This window comes from Numenius arquata, chromosome 6, assembly GCF_964106895.1.
Source record: "Numenius arquata chromosome 6, bNumArq3.hap1.1, whole genome shotgun sequence".
NCBI lineage: Eukaryota > Metazoa > Chordata > Aves > Charadriiformes > Scolopacidae > Numenius > Numenius arquata.
Window position 1 is genome coordinate 66,239,385 of NC_133581.1, and position 26,769 is coordinate 66,266,153.

The 26,769-nt window shown below is 46.1% G+C and overlaps 1 protein-coding gene across 1 annotated transcript; it reads left to right on the forward strand.

Annotated features, from left to right (window-relative positions):
- The first annotated feature begins 2,484 nt into the window (after window positions 1–2,484).
- GCH1 (GTP cyclohydrolase 1) lies at window positions 2,485–23,792 on the forward strand. Its single transcript, XM_074149653.1, has 6 exons — window positions 2,485–2,800; window positions 14,491–14,600; window positions 16,844–16,899; window positions 19,941–19,972; window positions 20,919–21,003; window positions 21,501–23,792. The coding sequence occupies exons 1-6, from the start codon at window positions 2,485–2,487 to the stop codon at window positions 21,625–21,627; spliced, it is 726 nt and encodes a 241-aa protein (XP_074005754.1). The 3' UTR covers window positions 21,628–23,792.
- Window positions 23,793–26,769: the final 2,977 nt, after the last annotated feature.

The following is a 26,769-nucleotide window of genomic DNA, read 5'->3' on the forward strand; positions in this document are numbered from 1 at the left end:
ATCCCCGCGGTGCTCACGGAGCAAATAAGTTGGGGAGCGCCCTTCTCCCCCTCTAAATAGAAGAAAAATTGCAGCCGCCTCCCCCAGCCGCGGAGTTCAGACTGCTATAAAGTCCAGGGTGACTCCGGAGGGAGCTTATCTTCCTCTCTTCCCAGAAAATCCAGGTAGCAAAGACCAGGGAGTGCCAAGATACTCAGATGCCCTTTACTAACCCCGTTTTTCACACGGATGGTTGGCTCTCAGTAGTTTGTAGCTCCTCAGAAATGCTGCCCAACCCTTTGGACCGTGTCAGCTCAGGCCGGATCCAAGAGAAAGCCGAGTGCCGTCAACATTTTTTTTGCACGTTTCAAGTAAGGGAACCCGTCTGGCTCACGGGGAGGATTTTGGGCATCCTCGGAGGGTGGGGAAATGATGGGGGAGGTAGCCAGCTGGGGAGGAGAGGGGATGAAGTTCAGGGTTTCCAATCCTCTCCGTGCAGCGGTTTCTGTTCCCGGTGGGAGCCCCGGGGCGATAAAAGCGCAGTAAAGCCTGGCCGGAGGCCAGCGCCGTCCCCTCCGTTTCACCTGAGTCATCCCGGCTCTCTCCTGGTAAAACCTGTGCTGGGAAACCGCATGATGAAGGTGGAGCGCGTTGCTGCTGCCGGGTTGGTTTGTTCGGGGGTTGGGTTTTGGGGTTTTTTTTTTTTCCTTGGTGGTTTGTTTTTTTTTTTCCTTTTTTTTTTCACTTTTCTTGGTTAAATGCAGCTCTTGTGCCAGGAGGAGAGGGAGGAAAGCCAGTGAGTCATTCTCCGCACCCTGTCCCTCCCACAGCTCCTTCCCGTCCTTATCTCCACCACCCCCCCAGCAATTTACCATTTCCTCAGCACAAACTGGGGGGGGCAGAATTTGTCCCTGCTGCCTTAAGGACAGATCGGGTGTGAAAAGAGAGAGGGTTTTGCTGCGTCCCTGAGCATCTCGGCCGCTCATTTTGGTGGCAATCCAGAAAATATTAGTTGCCTCTCTCAGGGTTGGGGTGACGGGTGACGGAGCATACACCCTACGCTCAGCTGAACCTTGAGACTCGGTTCCTAACTCATAAAATCCCAGAATAGCTTCGGCCGGAGGGAACCTCCCTTCCAAACCACCTGCTCCTGCGTTTATTTGTTCACCAGCATCTGAACCCTACTCAGAAAGGGCTGTTGGCAACGATGAGCTGTGCTCCGTCTCCCACGTTTGCCCCAAAAAGTGGAGGATGCTCAGACCACCGGCAGGGGCGACATCCCAGCCAGGTCCCTACGGAACCTCCAAGATATTTGGTCTGGGGTACGTTTCCACAGCCACAGGTGGGAACATGAAAACATCAGGGCACATGACTCCCACAGCAGGAAATTGTCTGGAGAGCACGTAGGTTTGAAGGGACCAATTTTGGTCCAGTTGATCTCATCAATGCTTATCAATATCTAAAGGCTGGGTGGCAAGATGATGAGGCCAGGCTCTTCTCGGTGGTGGCCAGTGACAGGACAAGAGGAAATGGGCACAAACTTGAACATAAAAAGTTCCATCTAAACATGAGGAGGAACTTCTTGACTTTGAGGGTGGCAGAGCCCTGGAACAGGCTGCCCAGAGAGGTGGTGGAGTCTCCTTCTCTGGAGGCATTCAAAACCCACCTGGACACGTTTCTGTGCAACCTGCTCTGGGTGGACCTGCTTTGGCAGTGGGGTTGGACTAGATGATCTCCAGAGGTCCCTTCCAACCCCTGCCACTGTGGGATTCTGTGAAGTGATGGGACGAGGGGTAGCAGTCTTAAACTGAAAGAGGGGAGATTTAGGTGAGATATTAGGAAGAAATTCTTGACTGTGAGGGTGGTGAGACCCTGGCCCAGGTTGCCCAGAGAAGCTGTGGCTGCCCCATCCCTGGAGGAGTTCGAGGCCAGGTTGGACGGGGATTTGAGCAACCTGGTCTGGTGGGAGGTGTCCCTGCCCAGGGCAGGGGGGCTGGAACGAGATGATCTTTCAGATCCCTTCCAACCCAAACCATTCCATGATTCTATGAAGTGCCAGGGATCATCACGAAGGATAAATCCATGCGTGGGACCTTTCCATCCCGCCGCCGGTGACCCAAAGCGCCCCAGCAGGGTCATGTTGATGTTCCAGCAGCACCGGGAAGCTCCCCAGTGGGATGCTCCGGCCTCACTCCCCGGGAAGGGCCCCAGCTGGGTCGGTCCGAGCGGACGAAGGGAAGACGGGGACGGAAGGGACCCGCCATGGCCCAGGCGGACTGAGACCGGCCGGCTCGCGACCCCGCGGGTGACGTAGCGGCGGCGGCGGCCAATGGCGGCGGCGCGGGCGGTATAAAGCGGGCGGCTGAGGCGGCGGGTGGCAGCGCTGAGGCGGCGGCGGGCTGAGGGCGGGCGGGGGCGCTGAGGGCGACGGGCTGAGGCGGCGGCGGACCCCGCCGCACCGCGCTGCCCGCTCGGCGTCGGGCCGGCCGGGCCCTACCGGGGCCCATGGAGGCGGCTCGGAGCTGTAACGGGTACGCGCGGCAGGAGAGGCCGCCTCCCTCCGCCTCCCAGTCAGCGGGCACCGAGAAGCCCCGCGTTTCCCCCGGCGGCGGCGGCGGCGGCAGCGGGGAGGGCTGGCGGGGCGAGCGGCCCCGCAGCGAGGAGGACAACGAGCTGAGCCTGCCCAGCCTGGCCGCGGCTTACACCACCATCCTGCGCTCGCTGGGCGAGGACCCCGAGCGGCAGGGGCTGCTGAAGACGCCCTGGAGGGCGGCCACCGCCATGCAGTTCTTCACCAAGGGCTACCAGGAGACCATCTCGGGTAGGGAGCGCTCCCCCCGGGCCGGCAGGGCGGCCGTCACCCCGGGGAGAGGGGCGGGACGGGGGTGCTGGAGCTGGAGCCTTTGACACCAGCCGCGGTTCTCGCTTTATTTCTTAAAATCACAGAATCACAGAACGGTCTGGGGTTGGAAGGGACCTCTGGAGATCATCTAGTCCAACCCCCCTGCCAGAGCAGGTCCCAGGAACGTGTCCAGGCGGGTTTTGAATGTCTCCAGAGACGGAGACTCCACCACCAAACCTAAAATGGGCTTTGCCGCTGCCCTGCCACCATACCCTCCCTCCGATGCCCCTTGCCAGCGAGTCACCGGCACTACATGCCAGAAACACCTGGACCTTAGGGTGTCTCTCTTCCCTCCTTCCCCCAGTTTATTTTTTTTTTAAACTGTTAGAGTTCACATTCTGTCATAAACTTCTGCGAACAGAGCAAGTGCTTTTCCTTTCCTTCTTCTGCTGTAAACTTTTCAAAGCTCTGCCGTAGAGACTTGTTGATCGTACCTTCCTCCATCCCCAGCCGAGCTAGGCTGTGTTCAGAAAGGGTGGGAACATCTGTTTCTATTAGCAGACATAAGCGGCTTGAATTTTATCAGAAAAGGTCCCATTCTGCTGATGCTTTTATAAGGTTTTTGAAAGGTGAGAATGAAATTCAAGCAAGTGAGGTAAGGAAAAAAGAGGAGGTTGGGGAGATCTCTGCCCTGTCTCAGGGTCCCAGCAGCAAATGCGGGTGTAGAGGGTTACCCTGGGTTCACATCCCTTCCCTGGATGGGAAGGGGATGGCTGTGGGCCCTCCCTGAGGGCAGGTGGAGAGGAACTGGGTGGGATTTGTTCTCCTCATCACCAGACACACTCTAAAGTTGTGTCTTGGTTCCAGTGCAGGGTAAATCCTTCTTGAAAACTTAATTTTTACATCAGTTTTCCTCTCCTCAGCCTTTCCACTAAGGACTGTATCCGATACAAACAGTAAAAAAGGGCTTGGGAATTCCCCCTTCTGCTACCTCTTACAGTAAAAGGCGAGTTCCTGTTAGCACGTAAGGGATGTGAATGCTGTCAGCAAGGACCGTTGAATGCGAATCAGGAAGGAGCTGATGGTGTTCTGCTCTCTGGTGTATTGAGTGCCCTAGAACTGCACCAGGGTGTTGGCAGCTGAATGAAAAGGCTGAACCGTGCTGATGGGTGGCGTCGGGGAGCTGCTTCTAACATGTCAGAGTGCTTTTTGTAAGTGCTCTGTGCTTCTACTTAAAGGTTGGCTTCTGTGTTTAGTTTCTTTTTCACTTCTCAGCTGTTGGCTCTTCTGAAATCAGATTGCGTATGACTTCCAGCATTAACTTACTCATGGCCAGTTTATACTCGCATGCCAATGTCTTGTCCAGGCTTCCCCCAGGAACAGCATTTCTGCCTTGATCTTTGGTTTGCCTTTCTGACCAAACCAGGTTTTCAGGTTCATATCTGGAAATAGGCTCTGGGCTGCAGTGGCCATCCTCTTTCCCCTCTTCCTTTAGTCCTGCTGTACAGTGCGTTTGAGATAAGGTTTTGTATGGTCTCGCAGAATAATCCTTTACCTACTGGGAATAACTTTCCTTATTTAGGGATTGCCTGTGCCTCTTTACTGCTGTAAAACACGGGAGGTCTCTCAGTCACCCTGCCAGTCTCCCGCAGAAGGATTTTTTAGTGACAGTTTCTGAGCATGAATTTCTGTACTGAACCTGGATGAGGTTGCTGCCCATCTTAAGTCCTCTCTTAACCCAAATAGTCTGTCCCAGCCTCTCACATAAATTTCATTAAGCAGAGTGGTTCTGGATAGTCCCCTCCCCTGAATATCTGTACCTGGGAGAGAGCTGTGTTATATCCAAGAGCAGAAAGTGTCACTGCTAGGTGTTGTACTCTTGGACTGCTTTTTTTCTTTTCTTTCTAGGAAATAAAATGAAGCTTTGATCTTAACATCCCTTCCTGTGTCAGGTGGGGAATACTTTTGCTTTCCACCTACTCACCTCTTCTTACACAATGCCCGGCTTTCAGTCTTCCCACTCTTACTAGCCAAACAGAAGAAAGAGCTGTAGCTGAAGGACAAGTCCACAGCAGGTAGCAAAATGACTAGTGGATGAGTTGGCTGGGAGAGTTGATACGGAAGTAACTTCCGCTTGGGAGAATTTTAAATGCATCATGAAACTTAAAGCCAACAACTAAAAAACCTTTGGGAACAAGGCTGGCTGTGGGACTGCAGCTCCAGCTATTTGTCTCTGCTGCAGCATCCTGATGGGCTGTTCACTTGGTTGTACTAATACAATAGCCAGACTGTGAACACCACCAGGAACTGGCTTGTAAAATAAAATAAAAAACAAAAAACAAAACAAACAAACACAAAAAAACCCAAACAAAAAAAGCTACCCTCAAAACCTCAAATTCCAACAAAAAGCAGCCCTGACTTCTTGATTGTGGGGTTTTTTTTTTTTTTTTCAGGTTTATTTTGCAGCTTATTCAGCTCCTTAAGTGGAACTCTGGATAGGCAGAGGTTAAAGCAGTGATTTGTGTGATGTGTGTTGAGGAGTGTGTTCAAATTTACCCCCCCAATAGGCAGAAGATGAGAGACCTTTATAATAGCTCTAAGTCCCACCTCCTCATAAAAAGGTTTGTCAAGTAAAAAGCTCTGTGGTGGTGATTGTACAAACACAGGGGTGGAAGCAAGGTGTGTTGCAACAGGCAGCTGTCTGCAGCTGGCCCCAGCTGAGCTCACAGCCCCTGCCAGTGTGTGGAAATGTTGCCAGACTGTGCAGAGAGTGACAAAGACAAACCACAGTAGTAAATGCTAGTACAGCTACAGGCTTTAAAGTCAGCCTTATGAGTTTGGCTGCTTGAGAATCTGCCTTGGGTAGGCAGGAGAAAAAACATGTCATTTCTGATGGCATTTGTATTTTCCATACAGGAACACAAAAAAATATGTAATAGATATATTCTCAAATTATGAAGTATAGTCAAGGCTGGAGAGTGTGAAGTTGCAAGCACACCGCGGGAGATCTTCGGTGTTTAATGTGCTTGACTCGAGCCTTGCTTCCTCTAAGTGAGAACGTGGGGGTGGTCACAAAACTGAGCTGTCTGACTGCCTTCAGTGCTGCCCGCTGCTCCCAGAGGTTAGTGATTTGAGCGATGCCTTGCTCTTAATTGTCACCGAACGTCTTCAAGTGCAGTCGGGCTGCTGGGAGCTTTTTGGTACGGTGAGGGATGGTGGCCACACCTGACCTGCAGCAGTCTGTCCTCTGTGGTGGTGTTGGAGGAGAAGACAACTAACTGGCGTGAATTTGGTTTAAGGAACCCCGGTTCCTTTGGTTCTAAGGAATGCTTTTGGAAGCTGCGGAGCTGATGTGTGGTTTCAACAATCAGCAAATGGATATTGTTTTTCTTTTTGAGCCTTGATTGGTAATTGACCCTTAAAAACAAACTATTTCCTTGATCTTTTTGGTTACAATGTGTCTGAGAACATAATACACTTGGGACACGGTTAAATATGCTGACACTTGATCTCCTTTCTGGGTGTTGTCACTTTGCTTCCATGACACCTGGTTGTATTTGTATTTTCATACTTCCCATGGCTTAAATTTGTAGTGTATAGGGAAGATTACATCTAAATTCTGTCCCTTCTCTCCATTCAGATTTATGGGAGTAACAGAGAAGCTGATTCTGCTTTCCAGCTTCCACTGGGTGTGTATTTCCCAGCTTGTTTTCAACAGCGCAGAGAAAGAGTGTTCCTGCTTTGCCTCTTATTCATCTTTGCTATCTGTGTTCTGCAGCTGGTCACTATTGTATTTCAGAGCCATTAGTAGAGTTTATTCACCAAATGTCTAAATCTGGCTCTTGCTGTTTTTTCTAGATTGTGTCTTTTCTCTATTAATCCTGGCTTTAGAAAAGGCTTCACTCTTTCTTTGACAAAACATATTCAAGTGTGTTGATCTCATCTCTATAGTAGTAGTCATCAAACTTTCATTGGAGGAGCAAGAGCGCCTCCAGTGATTTCAAATAAAATCCACCTGGGGACCAGATTAAAATATGCTAGTGGTTCACACTTGGGCATCTGTGGAGACTAAGTACACAAGACTAATCTCTTGATGTATTGGTAAGGATGGCAGAGCAAACATGATACCCAAAGTTTTACTCCTCGGTATTGTGCAGTTCTTCTGCATGACCACCCAAGAACTGTTTTCTTTTCCAGGGTCAGATCTATCAGCTTCATACTTCTGAGAGTAAATTATATTACAAAACAGTAACCTGTTCTCCTGGTTAGTAAAGGCGAACTGGACTGTTGATAGCTGACTGCCTTTAGTTTTCTTATAGTTGGTTCAGTTGCCAGCCACACAAAATGACTAAACCTTGAGAGATCTACCCCTCCTTTAGTAAAGGCTTAATGTCACACTCGGAGGTGCTGGCTGTGAGACTGTATAAATACCACAAAGCACAAACATGTCCAAGTGCAGTAAATGAGTGAATACATGGAAAATACAAGACTGCAGACAGTACTGACTTGTAACTCAAGCTGAGGACTTCAGAATCGATCTTGCTAAGCAGAGCTAACTGGTAAGTTACAGACACGGTGAGTGTCAGTGATGCTAGTTTCAAAAGACAAATCGTAAGGGAGTTGGTTCTGATTGTGTAATCCTGTAGGAAACATTAGGCACAGGGTCGAACAAGCCGCCTGCATCTGTGGTAGGAAGTTAACTTGTCGGATGTAAGCACCCTAAGCAAAATAGCAGCTCGTTAGACAGTGGAGTTGCTGCTAATGGTGATAGTTGTTACATGAATAAAAGCTGGAAGACGTCTCTGGTAGGCACCTTTGCTTTCAAGCGTGTTGGCAGGTTCAGCTGTCCTTTCAGCATGTTTAATAGGGAAATGAAAATCAGAAATCCTGGGAGAGGATAACTTTGCTTTCTGAACCTCTGTGGTTTGAAAAGCTGCAGGTATACTTTATTTGCCTGGGAGCTGAGTGACTCTATTGTGCAGCTTTTATTTTAAAGCAAATAACTAGTTAGGTCTCATAATAGATTAACACCTGCTGAACTGTGTGTATGTTGCTTTTCTTCTCTCATTAGTTTATGTGCTTTTCCTGTGGTGAAGGGTGAAAAAACGCAACCTTAATACTCTCTTTCTTCATCATCTTGTCTGTGTGGATTTGGTATTTTGACAGATGACAACAATGGTGTAAGCTCATAAATTTTTTTCCAAGCCTACTCGGCTTGCTGTGGATGAGAGGTGCAAAGCATCGCTGCGTAAAAATAGACAGGCAGTGCCTTAAACAAACAAGGCTGTTTGATCAGCAGCTTTGCCCTTTGCTAGGAGCTGGTGAGTTACTTCATCCTTTCCTGGAAACAAGGTACTGCTAGTTCTCTCGCTTCTCACAGATGCAGTAACTCATAGATGTCAATAACTTAAACATCAGCATTATTGTGGTATGTCATGGCTTGTTTCTTGTAAACCGGAGGGTGGGAGAGACAGGGCTGTTCAGAGGAAGGTTCTTGGGGGTTTCTTTCCTCAACCCTCCCCCCTATATGAGTGAAGTCTTCCATGCTGAAACTGGTTTCAATGCGGTGAAACTTCTGCTGGGAACTAGGAATTCCCAGGATGGGCTCCCCTGCCCATTAATGCTCAAGTAATACCAGATTTGCTAAACTTGTTTGGGGTTTTGTTGGGAATTTTAACCTCGTGGATCTTAACTATTAAAAGCTTCTGGTCTCTTCGTGTTGCTTTTCCAAAGTGTTGCTTCATCTTCTCTGATTTTCCTTTGTTTCAATTTCAGAAAGAAGTGCGAATGGGTGACTTTTGGCACCTTCTATGACATGAGACATTGAAATGGTTATTGAAATCCTGATACATTTTAATGAGCATCTCCATAACCCTGCTTTCCTTCATATTAATAAACCTCCTGGCAGAGGACAACTTCTGGAACCTAATCTTAGCTTCATCTGAGAGTCTGCAATAACCGATCTCTTATGAATAGACTTGAGTCTCTCGCTGCAACGTGGAAAGTGTTGTATTGGAAAATAAACAAATCTGTACAGAGTATGGCCAGAATTAGTCAAGTCGCAGTAATGCTTGTCCTCCATCTTTGCTTCTATGAAATGTGCCTCAAATTACACATCTGGTTCACCTCTCTTCTGGTAACTGAGGAATTAAGCTTTGCTTCTGAAGTAAATGTTCCTCTCTGAAGCTGAATGTCTGTTTCTAGTCCTTTGGTGTGGCAGTGTTGAAATCTGAAATATTAGTCATAAACTTATAAATTCTTTTGTGCCTTGAGGTTTCTCTCGGTTCCTGTTAGGAAGGTATGTTAAGGCAAGGGAGCCACATAGGGCTCACTTAATTTTCTCTGCAGCTTTTGAACTCTGTTGCCTTTTTAGATAGTAATGTGGCATCTCAGGCTGTGTCTCTTCTATAGCTCTTCAGGACTTCTTGAAGCAAGTGGCATACCCAGACACCCCCCCCCGCCCCTTTCTTAGCAACCTGAAGTCATTAAGTTTCTGCAGTATTACAGACTCTTTTTATATGAATGAGTGTTTTTTGTAGCCTGATTCTCTTCTCCGTATGCATAATAAATTCCTGGTACCTTTTTAATACTGAAAGGCTGCAATAATTTTCTTGTTTCTTGTCTGGAATACTTTCTCTAAGTACAGTTATCCTGTAGTGTCATTGCATGAACAAATACAAAATTTCATCTTTGACTCTGCATCTTACTGCTTACCCAGTAAGAAACTGAAAGGTTTTTAAAGCAGTTTCCTTCCAGGTTTAATTGACAGTGTAGTCAGTTGGTTTCTCTATGTTAGCTCATGGCTTCTGCTCTGTCACTTACATCTGTCCTCAGATGAAGAGGAACTTCTTCCTGAAAAAGACAGTCAAAGGTCTTAACGAAGTCTTTGGTCTCTGGGTCACGGCACTGCTGTTCTGGAGTATCCTCCAAACCACAACCTGGTCTTACATGCAAGGTCTCCTGCCATTGGTCTCGGTGTAACTCAGTCTGTGTTCCCAGGAGGGCAGAAGGTACCTGACCTCAGCCTGTCCTTTAGTTTGTTCAAGCGAATGAGCATTGGTATGGTGTGACTTGCCCCACCACCCTCATAGAACATCTCTCTCCCTGTTCCTATGATGGCCTCGGCTGCTTGCTGCAACTTGTGGGACTTAGGGGTCACCATGGGGAGCATAGGGGCTGTCAGTGAGGACAGCCTGGAGCTGTGTGATGGGTATCAGGAGAACCGTGAACCTCATGTCTCTGCCATGACGGATGAGCTCAGGGAACAGTGTCAGGGAATCTCTGAGGCTGCCTTCATCCTCTTGATGCTGAACAATCCTCTCTGACTCTCTCCAAAGAGGAGCTGTGAGGCAACTTAGCACCACAGGGAAGTACTTTATTTCACAAGGAGAACAACTTATATCACTTCAGCCTTCTGTCTCCCAGGCACAGTAAAAACATGGGACACCTGAAGCACCGTGGAGCTGATGCAGTGCTGCCATCCTTCATTCCCTTCACCTACCGAGCCAGCTGCTGGGTGGGCTCTCGCTTCTTTACTTGCCAGAGGTGCTTTTGCTTTCCTGTGTCACATTAAAGCCATGCAAATAGTTTCTATAGCAACAGGTCTTTTTGCTTAGCTCTGACGCAAAATCCTGAAAGGTCTTTCTCATTCTGTCTTCATCCAATTCTGATTTTTTTTTTTTTTTTTTGCTTTTATCAACCCCTTTTGAAGATAAAGGGGAAAATTAATTCTGCTCTGTTTCAGGAGTTAACTTGCACCAAAAGTGACCGTTCAGTTTTAACAGTCCACTGAAGTTTCTACAGCAGGACTTGAACTCTGGGCCGAAGGGAAAATCAGCTGGAATAATCTATAGAGTGCCCCAGCTGTACATAAAATGTTTGTTCCTGTTCCCTGTATGTTTTAATTCAAATCTTCACTTTTTTTTTTTCGTTAACATGGTGTGTATAGGCTTAAGGATTTAAGCAGTAAATTCCCTTAGCTTTTCTGGGCTGGTGGAGAATGAAAATGGTGTTATTTGCAGTCTCCTTTGGCTTATAGACAGACCTTGGTGGCAGCACCTGAGCACAGCTGTGACTTATAAAAGCAGAGCGAGGGGAGGTAGGATTCTGGGAGGCCAAGGGATGATGTATGAACATGTCTATCTTCTTGCTATCAGAGGAGATGCTCGTCCTGTCCTACTGATGTGCATGATTATGTAGGTGGTACTCGGAGGGCATAAAAGTGTTAATTCATTTGAGAGGAAGAATTTTATTTTTGTATTAAGGAAAAGTAGCCTGTTGAGGGGCCCACCTGAGCTGCAGGTGCCTTGCTTTGTCAGGAAACCAAGCTGGCAATGTTTACTTCTAGCCCTAGTTCTCTCTGAAAGCCCGGTGGAGTTCTACGCTTTTCCTTTTGAAGATCCCGGTGCTACAGGAGGGAAGGGATGGGAAAGATGCGGCTGCACTGGAAGGAGGGTGGGTGGGTATTTCAGAGCTGGGAGATATGCCATCTGGAGAAGGACAACACAGCTTCTAGATCTTGGCCAGAGTGGCAAGAGTAAATGTTTTGGGACCTCCAAATGAGGAAACCAAAAATCAAGCTAGTGAAGGAGACAGTGTGCCTTAGCAGGCAGAAAGAACAGGGAGAGAGGTATAATTTTTTTTTTTCCCCAGTTTTGCTTCTGGCCTCATTAATCTGAGGCCTTGTTTCACTTTCTGTTTTTTTCAGCTCTGATAAGTTCTCCTGAACACGTGCTGCAGGCTGAGCTTGTCAGGACCCTGTTTGATGCTGTAGCAAATTGAATGACTATTAAAAAAAAAAAAAAAAAGGCATAGAAAGTTAAATAAAATGGTATTGCCTCCCCACACAAAGCGTTTGAGTCTCTGCCAAATGAGTCTCTCCAGTGTAATTACTGAAAACAAGTGCTGCGGTGGGACAGCACAGCATCTTGATGCAGCTACTCTTACCTAACTCTTGTCAACACAAGGCTTGGATTTCAGAGAGGGGGGGATAGGACGCTTCAAGCTATGCTTATTTTCAGGAGAGCCTCACAACTGCAGACCAGGTTGGACGGGGCTTTGAGCAACCTGGTGTAGTGAGAGGTGTCCCTGCCCGTGACAGGGGGCTTGGAACCAGATGATCTTTAAGGTCCCTTTCAACCCGAATGATTCTATGATTAAATAAGTCTGAGGTGCAAAATTGGCAAGACCCTGTATAAAAGAGAAGTGCGAAGCATCCCAGAGCTCTGGGGTTGTATTCTTGATGCACAGATCTGTTTGCTCACACACCTCTCGAACTCCCTTGGCTGAGAGGGGGCATCACTCATCACATCACTGAAACGGCTGTGGCTCTGGGCTGTAGCCTAAGAGGGGATATGCAGGAAGGATGGATGACCTTTGTGTTCCCCTTTGATTGCTTTAGCCGTGGGAGGGATGCATTTTGTTCCTCAAGTTGCCTGTGTGGTACTTCACAAGTCACTTAACCTTTTTTTCTGCCCCCCCGCCCCAGCTTTATTTTAAAGCTAACAGCTGTCTCCCTGATATAACATTCCAGTAATAGACTTAGGTTCCTTAGATGAAGCTTGGAAGGATCTATTCATATATATTTTATACATCAATAAGTGTGTAGATGCATGTACATAGACATATATGAGACTTCACAGTTGAAGTACCTTCTTTTGAGGCTTTGGCCTTTACGCTACGTCACACGTTACCGTGCCTTAATGAGAACGTGGCTGGTTTTGATTGTTCTCGACAGTCTGCTTCGCAAGTACAGTGACGTAAATCCCTATCTAACATCGGGCTCCGACACGCTCCTGGCGAGGCTGGTGTGAGCCAAGCTGGTGGTCTAATAACAGCAGCAGTCACTCTGGAGATGCTTCGTGGGTCTGTTTGGATTTTGGTTTTAATAATGCCGGGCGTAGCAGCAGGTTTTGTGAAACCGCTGTTTGCCTTTCTGCTGTAGAAATGGCACGTCTGCCCAGTGCTGCGGGAGGGAGCCAAGAACCCCGGCGGCTCCTCTGTCTCCCCTTCCCTCTCCTCTCATCCTGCTCCATTCCAGATTCTGGCTATTCCCAGCTGAATTCATAGTTATACAACTGCATGGGGCTCCCCCTGTAACCAAAATCCTCCCCAGCAGTGTTTGGAGTAAACTAGACTCCAGAATTTGAAGAACAAAATTATGTACCTTTTATGAGGTTGTTTCCTGACCCCTTTTGTGCCCCCTACTCCCACTTTCTGACCCGATCAAAAGCCTTCTGGGGTTCAGCCTCGCTGTCTTGCAGGTTGCTAGCCCTCCTCAGCAAAAGAACGTGCGTCGCAGGCAGAACATCCTGCGCCCAGTTTCCAGGGTTACCTGTGTAGTGCTGATAGCAAGCAGGAAATTAAAATGCTCCATGATGATGATACGCTATCGGCAACAGATGGTGGCCATTAAGGTGTACGTGCGTGTCAGGGGAAGGCATAAAGGCAAGTAGAGCAGACACAACTATTAGATTTGTGTAATCGCCACCCCAGGTGCTAAGCTCCAGCGTGGGTGAAGCAGGGCAGTCCCTGAGCACCCTGCTTCTCCTTCTGGCCATGGTGTATGTGACTCTGCTTCCTGGAAGTAACTCCAAGTCGTCAGCGTGGCTTCAGGCTGACTTGTTTGCAGAGTTTCTTGTTCTGATTATCAGCCCTTCTGTACAGCTAGTTCTGTCTCGCTCTTCTCTCTATATATGTAATCTCTCGCTTTCATACAGCTTTTCTCTCTTGTCCATCAAAAGGCTCTGTCTCTTAATTTGAGAGTGGTCTACTTTTAACCTCTCCCAGCATGGTCCAGCTGCCTGCAATCTCTGTGATCAGCTGTAACCTGTGTCAGGATGGCCTGAGGACTTGTCAGGGGACTGCTAAATCTGGAAAATCGACTGGGGATCTATTCTCCTGAGCTCTGAGACCGGCAAAGTGTCACGTTGTATGTTCCTTTTCCTACGGAGCTATCTCTTCTTCCTTTTATCTTTATGGTTTTCTCCACCTTAATTCTTGGTTAACTCTGAGGTGCAGAATGAGGCCGGAGTGTGCATATGGACATGTGTGCCTGCTTTCAGTTCAGGACAGCAAATCTCCCCCCAGTTTATGGGTACAGATCTGCCTTTTTGACTTTTTGTGTATGCCTGAGCAGCTGGTGTGCTTCAAGGATGAAAGGATTTGAGTGAAAAGTCACCTTAAAGATAGTGATGCCGGTGTTGAAGTGTTTGAAGCAACCACTGTGACGGCTTAGCTTCTCTCAGACCTCAGGCTCAGCTTTGCTTGTGGTGTGTGGAAGCACTGATGGAAGCCCACTCTGAGAGGTTCTCCTCCTCAGCGCTGGCTTTATCAGCTGTAGTCTTAATTGCTCCTAAGAAGCCGGTAATTCTGCAAAGACTGGGGTCCTTCTAACCTGGGCTCAAACTATTATTTAAATAAAACGCTGTAGACTGACATCTGGTGTAGCACGTAGGCAGACTGACATAGACACTGTGGCAGTTGTGTGATGATATGCAAACCAAAGCGTAATTGTGGTGTTACTCCTTATTTTCTCCCATATCTTAACCCTAAAATCTGTAGTTCTGATAGGCCGTAGCAAGAGCATAGCTCTTTCTCAGGTACTGGCCAGAAGAACTTTCCATGCTTGTGCATTTATTTATTTTTTTAATACAAATGTTTGATTTCAGATGTTCTGAATGACGCCATCTTTGACGAAGACCACGATGAGATGGTAATTGTGAAGGACATAGACATGTTCTCATTGTGTGAGCATCACCTCGTTCCATTTGTTGGAAAGGTAACTCTTCCTCACGAAACAAATGTGGAAATATAGATATAAGACCTAAAGTACATGTAAAAGACTTTGTAGCTGTAACCACAAAGCTTATAAAGCTATAAGTATTTACTGCTTATGGCTACGATTCTAGAAGTTAATCTTTAGAATACAAATAAGGAAGACCTCCTTAATGTGAGTTTTATTTGGATTTAAGCTCCTCAAATACAGTGCTCAACCTTTCCTAGTCTAAATAATCTAATGGTTTCTGACATTTCATATCAAAGCTCTTCTTCGTGAAGCAGCAGCAAGCCTTGAGGGCAGACATCTTGATATTAAACCAGCTCACCCTGTGCGCTGGCTCTGTCATGGATTTAGCTTCTGGCTCAGAGCTCTCTGGTGTACATTCATCTCAAGAACCCCTCTGTGAGCGAAACAAACTTCTAATTAGCAGCCCTTTCTTAAATAAGCAAGCTCAGGCAGGGAGGGGGTGGTCAAAATTGGCTAGCTTAGGTTGGGACTCCCATGAAAGGGGCTGGTGTTTCAGAGGGTGTTAAAATTGTGATTTTGCCAGCAACTTTAAAAGGAAAATAACAGTTCTCAAGTTAACCGCTGTAAAGGTGATGAAGAGTTTGGAGCGGGTGGTCCCCTTCTGCACATCTCAGCCCCTTCACTCCCGTATCAGCAGAGAAGGATGGAGCTTATTCTGATCCATATGCTTTACCATAAAGTGCTCACAGGCCAGAGAGTAGCAAGTGCTTTTGTTCTCTGTAAAATTCAATCAGTACCACATATAGACAGTAAACTGTCTCCCAAAAATAAAATACCCAAACAGAAACTGGTTGTTTATTTAGTTGGGTCAACTCAATTTCATCTGCTTTCTTTTCTTACTGTTAGTATTTAGTACTGGAAAAAAAGGTAACTTCTTTTTTTCTGTGCAAGCTTTCTATTTCGCCTGTTATTCTTGGTTACACTTACTCTGTGTGTTCTCTTCGTTACTTCTGTGGCAATATATGCGTTCTTTTTACATCCAGCTGTTTAGCCTGTGTGGTTTGGAGAAATCTCGCAAACACCGAGTTGGTCCTGCTCGTATAATGGTCTACTAAATGACTTGGTATGCCTCTAAATATTCTCAGACTAACCATTCTCCTGTTGGGTACATCAAACAGGCTGCAAATGCTGACCAGTAGGTCTTGGATTTGCAGTTCTATCTTAAATGAAATGAAGAAATTTGCCAAAAAAATACTCTATGGGGAACAGGATTCAATGCTTATTTCTAAGTTATGTCTCTGTCTGAAATGTCTCATGTCTTTTCAGGTGTCAGTGGGTTGATTACCCAACAGAAGTGATAGGAATGAGCGAGTTAGCCAGGTAATTAGGTGCGCTGTGGTCCCTCTAATGGCAGGTACAGCGATACAGGATTCTGAGATGGGGCCTCCAGGCAAAGCGCTGAGACAGAATCCTACACTGACACTCCCTAACTGTATCTTGGCTAATTTTTCAAGTCTCTGGTACAGTGACATACGTGCTGGTTTATAATCCTTTACAACTGTAAACCCACTTCAATTCAGTAGCCTCTCTTGCTTTATGAGAACAAGAAGCTAAACGGCTTTCCCCCTGCCTTTGTATCTCAGTATTTTTACTTCTCAAGAACTTATTCCACCTTACTGCAACTACATGTTCAGTGTGAATGTTCAGCACATCCATATTCAAGCAGGATGGAAGTTGACTTAATCATAGAGTGATCCATGGTATTACCAAAGCAGGAAAAAAATTAATAAATCAGAAAGCGCAGCCTGATTTTGGTGGCTAAGTAATTCTTGCCATCAGAACATCCACTGGAAGCACAGTCTCTCTCTCTCCCTAAATCCATTTTAAGTCTTGAAAGAAAAACATGTTTATTTTAGATGAACAGTGCTGTGCTGAGCAATAGACTGCTTTTTGTACCCAAGTGTAGTAGAACTCTGTAGCATTCCTGAGACTTGGAACATAAGCCTTGACTCTTGAGGAGCTGTGATTTTTCTCCCCCTCAGAAAACTTACCTATTCTTCACCAGGACACTGACCTCACCAGGCATTTACAGTCTCTGTTAGCTCCACATTTTTTCAGGCTTGCATGGTGGCATGTTCCTCCCACATGCTAAGACTTCTGGACTGTTCCAGAGTTAGTTCTGGGGCAAGCGCACATCTCATTCTCTCTGCATGAGTTTCACGTGCGTTTGGAAGCGTGGGTTTGATTCTGTTAATGCTTTGTTCTCCTCTGCCTAGGTACATATTGGCTATCTTCCTAACAAGCAAGTACTTGGCCTCAGCAAGCTTGCTAGGTAAGTGTTAACGTAATGAAAGTGATGCTAATTTGTAAAAGGGATTCCAAGCTGTGCTAACTGTGCTAATCTTTCTAATCTGGCCCCCCTCTAAAGCTCAGCCCGCTTCGTGTCCTGGATTTGGATTTAGACCAATCCGCGGCATTATGTTTTTTGTGGAGAGGACAGATGAGTCTTAGAGCTCTGTGTTTAATTCACACCGTGGTCGAGTGTAATGGAGCCATAATGTTTCTGTACGTTCATCCAAAACACTGGTGCCTGCAGGGAGCACAGAAGCAAGACGAGTAGAGAATTTGGTCATGTTCTAAGGCAGGCCACCAAAACCAGGGGGGATCTCTAGCTATTTACTACTTGTGTGTATATTGATCGATAAGAACAAAAATCCCAAATTTCCAAACCATAAATGAACACATTCTCTGGAGAGAAATCGAATCTAAAGCTTTAATCTGTCAGCTGACTCTTCAGATGAATTTGGCATTTCTTTCTTTCACTCGAGACCTGCTGAGAGAGCTGTGGGGTGGATTTTTATAGATAAGGTTCAGCCTAAGAAACAAAGCAATTATGATACACTTGAGGAATCCATTTGTTTATGTAAAATAGCTTTTTCCTCAGCAAGTGCCCTTGGATTAGTTGTTGCACCGAAAGTGACACTTTCTAGTTCTGGTGAGAACAGGGCTGGTAGATCCTTTCAATAAGCAGATTATTGGGGGCTGGAGTGGAAGGGTCTCTTTTGACAAACCTATCTGAAAAATTGGCTGTAATTCAAAAAGACCACATAGGTTTTGCTTGTGCTTTGCCTGGTATGTCTGTTAATCTTGCTGTAGTTCCAGTAAGACTAATGAGAATTAGCCTTGTAAATCTCTATGCTCGCTGGGTTTTCTTAGCGGGTAAGAAATGGGTAGGATATGACACTGAAATGGTTTAAAGTCAGTCAGCTGGGCTCTGTGCTCTGCTTACCCAACAGTGAATTCGGTTTGGAGTGGGAAGGGCCCTCGGAGGTCACACCTTTGTTAACATAACCTCGTGTTACAGGGAGAGCATCTTCCTGTCTCCTAGCAGTGCTTATAGGAGTGGACTTTGCTCTGACTAAAAGGCTGGAAAGGGGGATTCAAGATTTAAATTTTTTTCCTACATGTTTTTCTGTGACCGTACCCAACTGCAGAAATTGTAGGATGAGGTTCAGAGCTGACAGCACCGCAGTTGCTGGGCGAAAGACTTTGCCTTCTGTAGCTGCTGACGCTTGGGGATGTCTGTGTGGCAGTTGTGTTGTGTGTTGGCTGGCACTCCTGTGGCTGGACCTTTTTAAGTGGTGAGGGTGGGTTGTTTGTTTTTTTTTTTGAGTTGGATTTCTGAAGGCGCACATCCTTCCTGAAGAGACCGACTTTAGCACTTTGGTTTCATTTCTGCAGGACTTGAATGCAGGATTAAGGATCACATTTGAAATATTGTGCATCACTTGGTTTGTGCTTGCTCTGGTCTCCAGTTACCTCTGAATTGCAGATGTAAAAAAGAGCTCAAAACTGTCTTCGATGCAAGTGGCAACACAGTGCTAGAAGTGTGCAATTTTCCTACTATTTATTCTCAGCATGGAAACACACGTGAACATGCGTGAGGCATCCTCTGCTGGGCTTGAAAGTTTAAATCTTGCCTTTTTTTCAAGTTCGGGTAAAATTCCCGTATTCTGCAATAATGAAAAGATTAGATTCTTGTGTAACAAAATGTTCTCAGTCCTCACTTGCTTTTGAGTGCTTACCACGAAGAGATTGGTGGGCCAAATAGTGCTTCCCTTTCGTGCCCTATATAATGCAACCAGTGTTCAAACAAAGATTTGTGAGGCCGTTGGCACTCTAGGCCTAATCTTTCGTAATAGGATTAGTCTAATGTGGTGAGTTTCTGTTGTTGTGGATGACCTGTATTCAGTAAACAAACATCTTTCTTTGGACTTTAAGCTTAGGCTTGAAAATGCTAATGCAAATAACTGTTTTTTACATAAATATGCTTATAGGACTTCTTATATGCAGTACCAATGTGAAAATATCTAAGCAACAGCTTGTTTCCTGTCCATATATTTGATCTAAATGTTACATGGCTTTCTTTAGAATAGCTACAACACAACCATTTCATTTCTGGAGGGGAGTTTCTTCACATAATTCTCTCTCCAGAACAGCAGGCAAGTCTCATTGTCAGAAATGTTTCTTGTAACTAATGCCTCAGGCTGCCAGACGGCGTCTGGTTTTTGTCTACTCTGACCAGATGAGTACTGGAGCTTTCTATAGCAACTTCCTTACGTGGCCACTTGACGTGTAATTAAGCATTGGAGGTTGCCGTGAATAACCAAATGAGTTACAGAGCAGTTATAACACTTCTCTTAAATGTGTGGGGTTTAGTACTGTGGTTATAAATGACAGTAGTATCACTTGCATTGCCCCAAAAATGGCTCAAATTTGAAGTCATGTTCAAGAGGGGCACTAAGGTGATCCCTGCCCTGAAATGTAAGGGATGGTGTGATATGTGGGTGGAGATTATCTGTTTTAAATAAAAACAATTCTGTCTCATTGTTCTTAGTTAAATTTGTGGTTGAATGCAAGAATCCGAAACGTCTCTTGCTGAATTTCAGTAACCTTCTGGGAATCCCAATGTCGGAATTGTTCTTAAAACAAGGTTTATATTGAAGCAAAAGGAGGTAATCTGACCTCAACTCAAGGATTAGCTCTCAGGGAGCCTTTGGGCATGGATTCTCTTGCAACTGTGTGACAGAGGTGGGTGGTGGTACAAGTAACTCAAAAGTAACAGCCAACGAAGAAGCTCTAAGGAGAAGTGGCAGATTTGCCCCTAAAATAGTCTCTGGGGTGGTAGATGGCGGGGGGGGGGCGGGAACCTGTCACTAAACACAGTGATGTGCTAAGGGAAGTCCTTGAGCAATGGATTCCTAGGAAGGGCATGGATCAGGCCAGTCGTCTTGTTTGATAGCCTCAAGTTAATTGCGAAGGTTAGACAATGGTCAGGTAGGAATAACATTGTCTTTTTCCTTTCTCCTTTAGGATCGTGGAAATATACAGTAGAAGATTACAAGGTAAAGAACTGATTATTTTTTGATGTTGTTGTTTGTGCTCCTTTGCTACCTAGGGCAGGGTTCTGGGAATTGTAGGTAGGCTATAGCTGTGCAAATTTTAGTGTGAAGAAAACCACTATGTTCTCAAACCGGTGTTTCTCATCTGTCATCTTAGCCCCTGTGTGTGAAATGTGCCTGTGAAAATAGATGTAGGCAGTAACTGATTGAGAGAATAAATGAGCTACAAGATACAGCTGCCAGGAATAACTAAACGAGTTGGATGCTGCCAGAGGAGGACTCTCCTAGGGATAATTTAAGAGAGATGTTCAGGAGTTCTTGTCCGAAGAGATGAAGCAAGAGCTGCCACGTTATGGCCTGCCTGCCTGCTGCCCCCGAGAAAGGGAGGAAGCTGCAGGATCTGAGGCCTTTGGTTGGGCTCGTCATCCTGCAGTTAAATTTGGCCTGTTCTTGGCGACAGAACTCTTAGTGACCAGTCTGACACCTCATGGTTAGAGCTGCAGGAAGTAAAGCTTTGCAGGACAATAGACTCTCTGAATTTGCTCATTTCTTATCTCTGTTTCCTTTCCTTAAAAAGAGAAATTGCGTGTAGGGAACGAATAGCGCAGCAATAAAAACAGAAAGATTTTCTTGCTTCTCTTTTTTCTAACTGCATAATAGGAAATGCAAGAGCTGTTATAACAAACCACGGTAATGCAGTTCCTGCAAAGGTGTAATGCAAAATGACTCCCAATATAAACAGGCAAATAAAAGGTCTGTTCCAGGATACGAAACATAAGATTTGGTACTAATAAAATTTATTTAGGAAGAGCAGAGCTTGCGTATGGGGGGCGGTGGTAGGGAACAGGCACGCTTGGAGGTGAGGATGTGGTGTTACATGCAGATAGCGGCGGCACGTTGATGCTGGTCAGATTTAACGCTGCCTCTGAACTCCCTGTTGTTCTTTCAGTCCAGGAACGCCTTACCAAACAAATTGCAATAGCCATCACAGAAGCCTTACAGCCCGCTGGAGTCGGAGTGGTTATTGAAGCTACGTGAGTTACTCTGAGCTGTTCCCTGGGGGTGTACGGGCTGCGTGGGATTCCGGCTGCGTGCGATTCCCATTGTGTGGGGCCTCTTTGGCTGCGGGGCCCCCCTTATCCACTGCAGGGATGTGGCAACTGACAGTATGGCCAGCTCTCCCAGTTGCACTGCGTCCATGCTCTGCCTCAGCACACCTTCTACTTCCCCAAGTAGGGCAAAGCTTGGGTCTAGCAACAAGCATGTCCCTGGGATTGGAATTCACCTTGGAAAGGTGGGATTTTCCTAGGATTTGAGCAGAGAAGGCAGCGCTTAGGGGCTGGGAATTTGATTTTCTTTTCCATAGAGGACAGCTGAGGTACTGCTGACAGTTGTCCATTCTGGATACGGAGGTTTTGTCACTTCCCCAGGATTTAACATGATGCTGTAAGAAACATCTCTGTTTGGGGGATTAGTTACTGCTTTCTTTTGGGTATGGCTGATTTATTGACTCCCCTCTCATTTCTTCTAGGCATATGTGTATGGTAATGCGTGGGGTACAGAAAATGAACAGTAAAACAGTAACCAGCACAATGTTGGGGGTATTCCGGGAAGATCCAAAGACCCGTGAAGAATTCTTGACACTCATCAGGAGCTGAAACTGTGTTTATTCCCTAAATGCACTCTGGAGATTGTTCTGTCCAGTGTCACTGTCTGTTCTTACTTGTTCCTACATCTCACTTTTAAACTAAATCGTTGTGAATTGTTGTCGTAGTCTTTGTGCAGTAAAAGACTTCTGATGGCAAATGGAAAAAGAAGTCACAATGAGGTAGGTTTCTCCTGGACCCCCCCAATGATGCGCATGTCACAGAATTACAAGCGACGAATAGGGGTTTGGAAATGTTTCTACAATGCAGAATATACTGCTCTTAGGAGAGAAGTGGGAGTGAAATGGCTATTTATGAAACAGTTACGTTTATTAGAATAAACGTGGAGCAGCACAGGAAAGAAATGAAAGGCCATGGATCCTCATGGGACCACTTCTGCTGCAAATACTGCACCTCTGCTGAAAAGGATGGTCCTGAATTATCTCCCGACTCTATTTTATTACAAGTCCTGCAGTGGCTGTTTCAATATCTGGATATGTGTGTTATACCTCTTGGAGATGTTACCTCTGGTGGTGTTTTATATTCTTGCTAGTATTAACCCTACTCTTTTTTTGTGTACGTGGAGGGGTTTTTTTGTTTGAGAAATTCAAACCACATTTTTCCTAGCCTCTTAATATGCAGGGAATTAACTTCTAAATTATTTGGGGCACAGTCTCATCTCAGTATAAAGGGTTTTATGCACCTTTTTCTCTGTGCCTCAGAACATCTGACCACTTTAACTGTCAACTTCTTACTATTTTTAAGGAAACTTTAATGAGGGGGGAGGAAAAAAACCCCGGAGTCTGTCTGCAAAGTGCTAAGATATCCAAAGATGTTTTTAATGATATTTATATTTTGAGCTTTCCTTCTTGGGTTTCCATGGGTTAGAATGAGAAGCTAAATCTAGTCTGTTAATCGGAAAATCAAGATTTTGCTTCAATTCAAATATTTCAAGATTTGCATCTCATAAATGTTGGACCAAAGGTGAGCACTGAAATCCTGAAGGCAGCACGTTGTACCTCTCCTGCCTGACGGCAGGGCATTTTAGGGCAAAGTAACCTGAAATGACAACAACTTATTTTGTAATTTCAATTGAGGAAAGCATTTCCAGGGCCATCAAAACGAATTAAAACGCATTTTTCTGTCTATGTGGCAACCTCTGTATGTGGCAGTATTGGTACAAACAGTTTCAGTCGGCTGGATTTGGCTGAACTTCTTATACTTTGTTACAATTTTAATGGGTGTTTTGTAACTCTTAATTGGGACAACATGAAGCGCAAATGAAAACCACCCCTCTCAAACTCAAGCGCGGGAGCCAACACTTAAAAAATGAAATGTCAGCCAGGGTGTCGGATGCCCACGACGCAGGTTCCCACGGCCCTATCGGCTTTGCCGAATCCAAGATGTTCCTTACGCCAAGCTAAAAGGCAATTCCTGATCTGGCAAACTCCACCTCACCAACATTCTCCTGTCTCTTCCTTCAACCTGTGTTGGGAATGAAATGAAAATCATGTCCGGTCAAATTTCCAGTGGGCCTAAAGAGCTTTCAAGACCAACAATCTCATGCGTTTAATTACACTAATTTTACCTTGATGACCTTCATTACTGGAAAAATATCCTCTGTCCCACATCCCGTAGAGTTAGGTGCTATAAAAGTGTCTGCTGGTCTAAACAAGCTGTGTGTTGCACATTTATAAACTACACTAACTCTATGGCATTTGTTTTCCTTAAATGATTGAGAGCAGATATTGCCACTTCTCAGCTCGGTCTGTGTATCCAGCTGAAAAGCCTTAAAATCTTTCTTGCCTGAAGTTCCGAGTAAAACTCTTTCTCTTTTTAGCTCAGCGACTGGCAGGGGAATTTGAGGACCAAAGGGGCACACACTTAGGACATTTGTTCCTCTTTGCTTGCTTTAGTTTGGAAATTAAGTCTCTGTAAAATTGCTGTCTTGCTCCGGAGGTAATGAAAAGTTGCGTTTTAACCACTTATCTCTAATTCAGGATAAAGTTCGCATTGCACCACTGCTGTTTTTTATTTCCACGTGACCTGTAGTCCTTAAAACATACCTCTCTATACCTGTGGCCTTGGATTTTGTTCACATTTTTGTTGTTGTTGTAAGACTTGATGCATTTTTTTTTGGAACATTAGTATTGTTCAAATACACAAGCTTTAACTACAACCGGTGTGTATATATGTATAGTACGTACAGCCTGCTGTTGTACCATATCAAAGCCCGTCCTCTCCAAAACATTAAAGCACAGTATTATCCTTTGGAGTGGTAGCATCCTTGGTGACTTAGAGGTGATGGCATCGCCCAAGGAGGCGGCACAAGCTCCATCTCCTTGGGTGGGGGTTGTTTCTGCGCTAGTAGGTGCTCCAAGCCTGTGAGGAGATGTTGGGTTGCTCTTCTGGGACTGTTGTCCCCGTTGGTTGAGTGAGCAGTAAAAACAATCTTGAGATTTGATGTCACCTTCATCTTGCTGCTCCTCGGTGCCAGGGGAATGGGCAGCAAGTACATGGAACCAGGGAAGGTGGGAAGCTGCTCTGCTGTTGCGCACGTTGAGGCTCATGTGGGCTAATGGTCCTCTTGTGCGCTTCTTAAGCCATTCTGGATGCCTCATCGCGCTTTACTGAGGAAATGGCCAAATGTTCAAATTACCTGAACAAATATAAACTAACAGCAGATGCTGTGCAGGTGTGACGAGGGACCTTGGAGCTGAAGTCTTGGTTGGGTCACCCCACCATGGACCATGCATAGCAATGAGCTCAGCTTGGTCCTTCGGGGTGGGGATGCTGCCTTAGGGACACTCCTGCTGTCCTCCAGCCTCCTTGCTGTCCTCCCAGGGAGCAGATATTGCTGAGATTCAGGGGAAAAAAAAAAAAAAGATATATTTACAGATTCCAGACTCCTGAGGAATCTTACCTCCTTTTCTGTGCTGACCAGGCCAGGGCGGGGAGAAGGCAACCGGAGAAGTTCTTGGGCTGCAGGCAGGGGTAGGGAGTCAGCATGGCTTTGTAGGCAAACACTCTAGCAGTCAGAAACGGAGAAGGAATCATGAATGAAAGCCCCCTCCAGCCCTCTGTGGTTTGTGTGTGGTTTGTTTTTTTTCCCCAAATGGTCTGTCCTGTGTGGAAATATCCCTCCCGGGAAGCTCCGGGAGCATTGTCAAGAATTGTCTTTGTCGTGAAGCTGGGTTACTTCTGTGTTTCCCAGGGCTGTATATTAAAGCTGGTGATTGTGGTGGTAAATGGCCTGTTTGTCAAAACAGACACTTCTGCAAGAAATTTTCTATTCCATGGCTCTATTTTTTCTTTTAGGTGTGGGATTGGGAAGGAGCCTCCCTGGTTTTGTGATCAGGGAAAATCTGTTTTCATTGGGGTAAAAAAATATTCAGCTTGAATGTGTTTTCAGCTCAAAAACCCAGAAGGGTGAATCAAATCTGTCCAAGAACCAAAAGCTGTTATTGGGGTGATGTCCCCCCATCCCTCACCTACCACATCCCCCCAGGGCCCACCTGCTTCGGCATGTTCTCTGTTTTTTGATACCCTCCAGTGGTACATGGTTCTTCTCAGGTGTTTTTTTTTTTTCTCAAGAGTCCCCCTATAATCAGCTGGTTTGTGTCTTTTTCTGTCACTGTGGTTTACTTTTTGGGTGTCTCCCATCATCTGCACACGTGCTGTGAAGTGACCCACCAGTGAGTCCCCATGCCGTGCCCACCCAGGTCCTTGGCACAGGCTCTTTGGTCCTCTCTCCTTGTGTTCCACTTCCAGGTGCAGGTTTATACTTTGGTTCCATCAACTTTTCACAGTAGGACCCCCAAGAGGTGCTGAGTCCTGCTTGTCTCATGGTGCAAAGAAGCATGTCCCAGGTGTCCCAGATGTGAGAGCTTGCTGGAGATGGGGATGCCTCTCCTGGAAACCCTGGGCAGATATCTCCTGCCCAGCGGTATTGCTTGTGACTGCACCTCGTGCCATCTTCATGCTCCCAAGACCATGGTAGATTTTTTCTTCTCTGCTAAAAAGCACAAGTCCCAAAACTTCTCTCTCAAAGCACCCTCTTGCTTCTGAGATCCTGCTGGTGGTCATCAAGGTTGGTCAGGTAGGTGGTGGATCATGGCTGCCGCCGCCCAGTGATATGAGAGCTGCCAGCTCAACCCAGCCTGTCTCCAGGAGAGCTCATGGAAAGGTGGCCAGCTTTGTGGTTAGGCCTTTGAGAGGGAGGAATGAGGAACCTGGGCCGTACCAGCTAGATGGGAAACCCCTGGTAGATGGTTAGCCTGCAGCTTGGCACATTCAGGAAGAAATTCTTCCCTGTGAGAGTGGTGAGACACTGGAACAGGTTGCCCAGGGAAATTGTGGAGGCCCCATCCCTGGAGGTGTTCAAGGCCAGGTTGGATGGGGTTTTGAGCAATACCTCCCTGGTCTAGTGGGAGGTGTCCCTGCCCATGGCAGGGGGTTGGAACGAGATGATCTTTAAGGTCCCTTTCAACTCAAACCATTCTATGATTCTAAGCTACAGTAGGACTGATATGTCCATCGGTGGCGTATGGGTTCCTGAACGGGTGGCTGTTGTCCATGTCTCACCCAGGCTGAATATCCATCAGCACTTGTGGGAGAGCATCAGAAGAGCTCAAGGGATCCCCAAACAGGCTCTTGCTAGCCAAAATCCTGCCTTTCAAGTGATTGAGTGGTTGCTGCCAAGGTCTCTGATCATCCTGGGGGCTTCATGCAGCCATCGCAACCTTCTAGCAGCTCCTGGTTGCTTAATGAGCTCAAATTGCTCATTACCCAGCCCCTGGTTTCTGCCCGTGCTCTCTTGAGGGAGGTGTCGGTGTTGGGAAAGAGCCCCCGACCAGCCGTGCCCTTTGAGCTCTGGCTGAGCCCTTGTCCCCAGCTCCTGGAAATAACCTGGATGAAAACCACTGCCTTCCAGTTGTGTTTGAAGTTGTGGTCATGCGTCAGGAGGATATAAAACGTCAAAGCTTTTTTTCAATAAGTCTTGCGTTGGGCTGTTAAGAGGGACAGCAAAAAAAAAATGACAGTATTCAAAAAAATTTTGCTAAAATACCCAAAGAATATAATCAAGAGGAATATATATATATATATATATTTTTTTTTTTTTTTAAGAACTTTGCATCGTGTTTTTGGACTTGG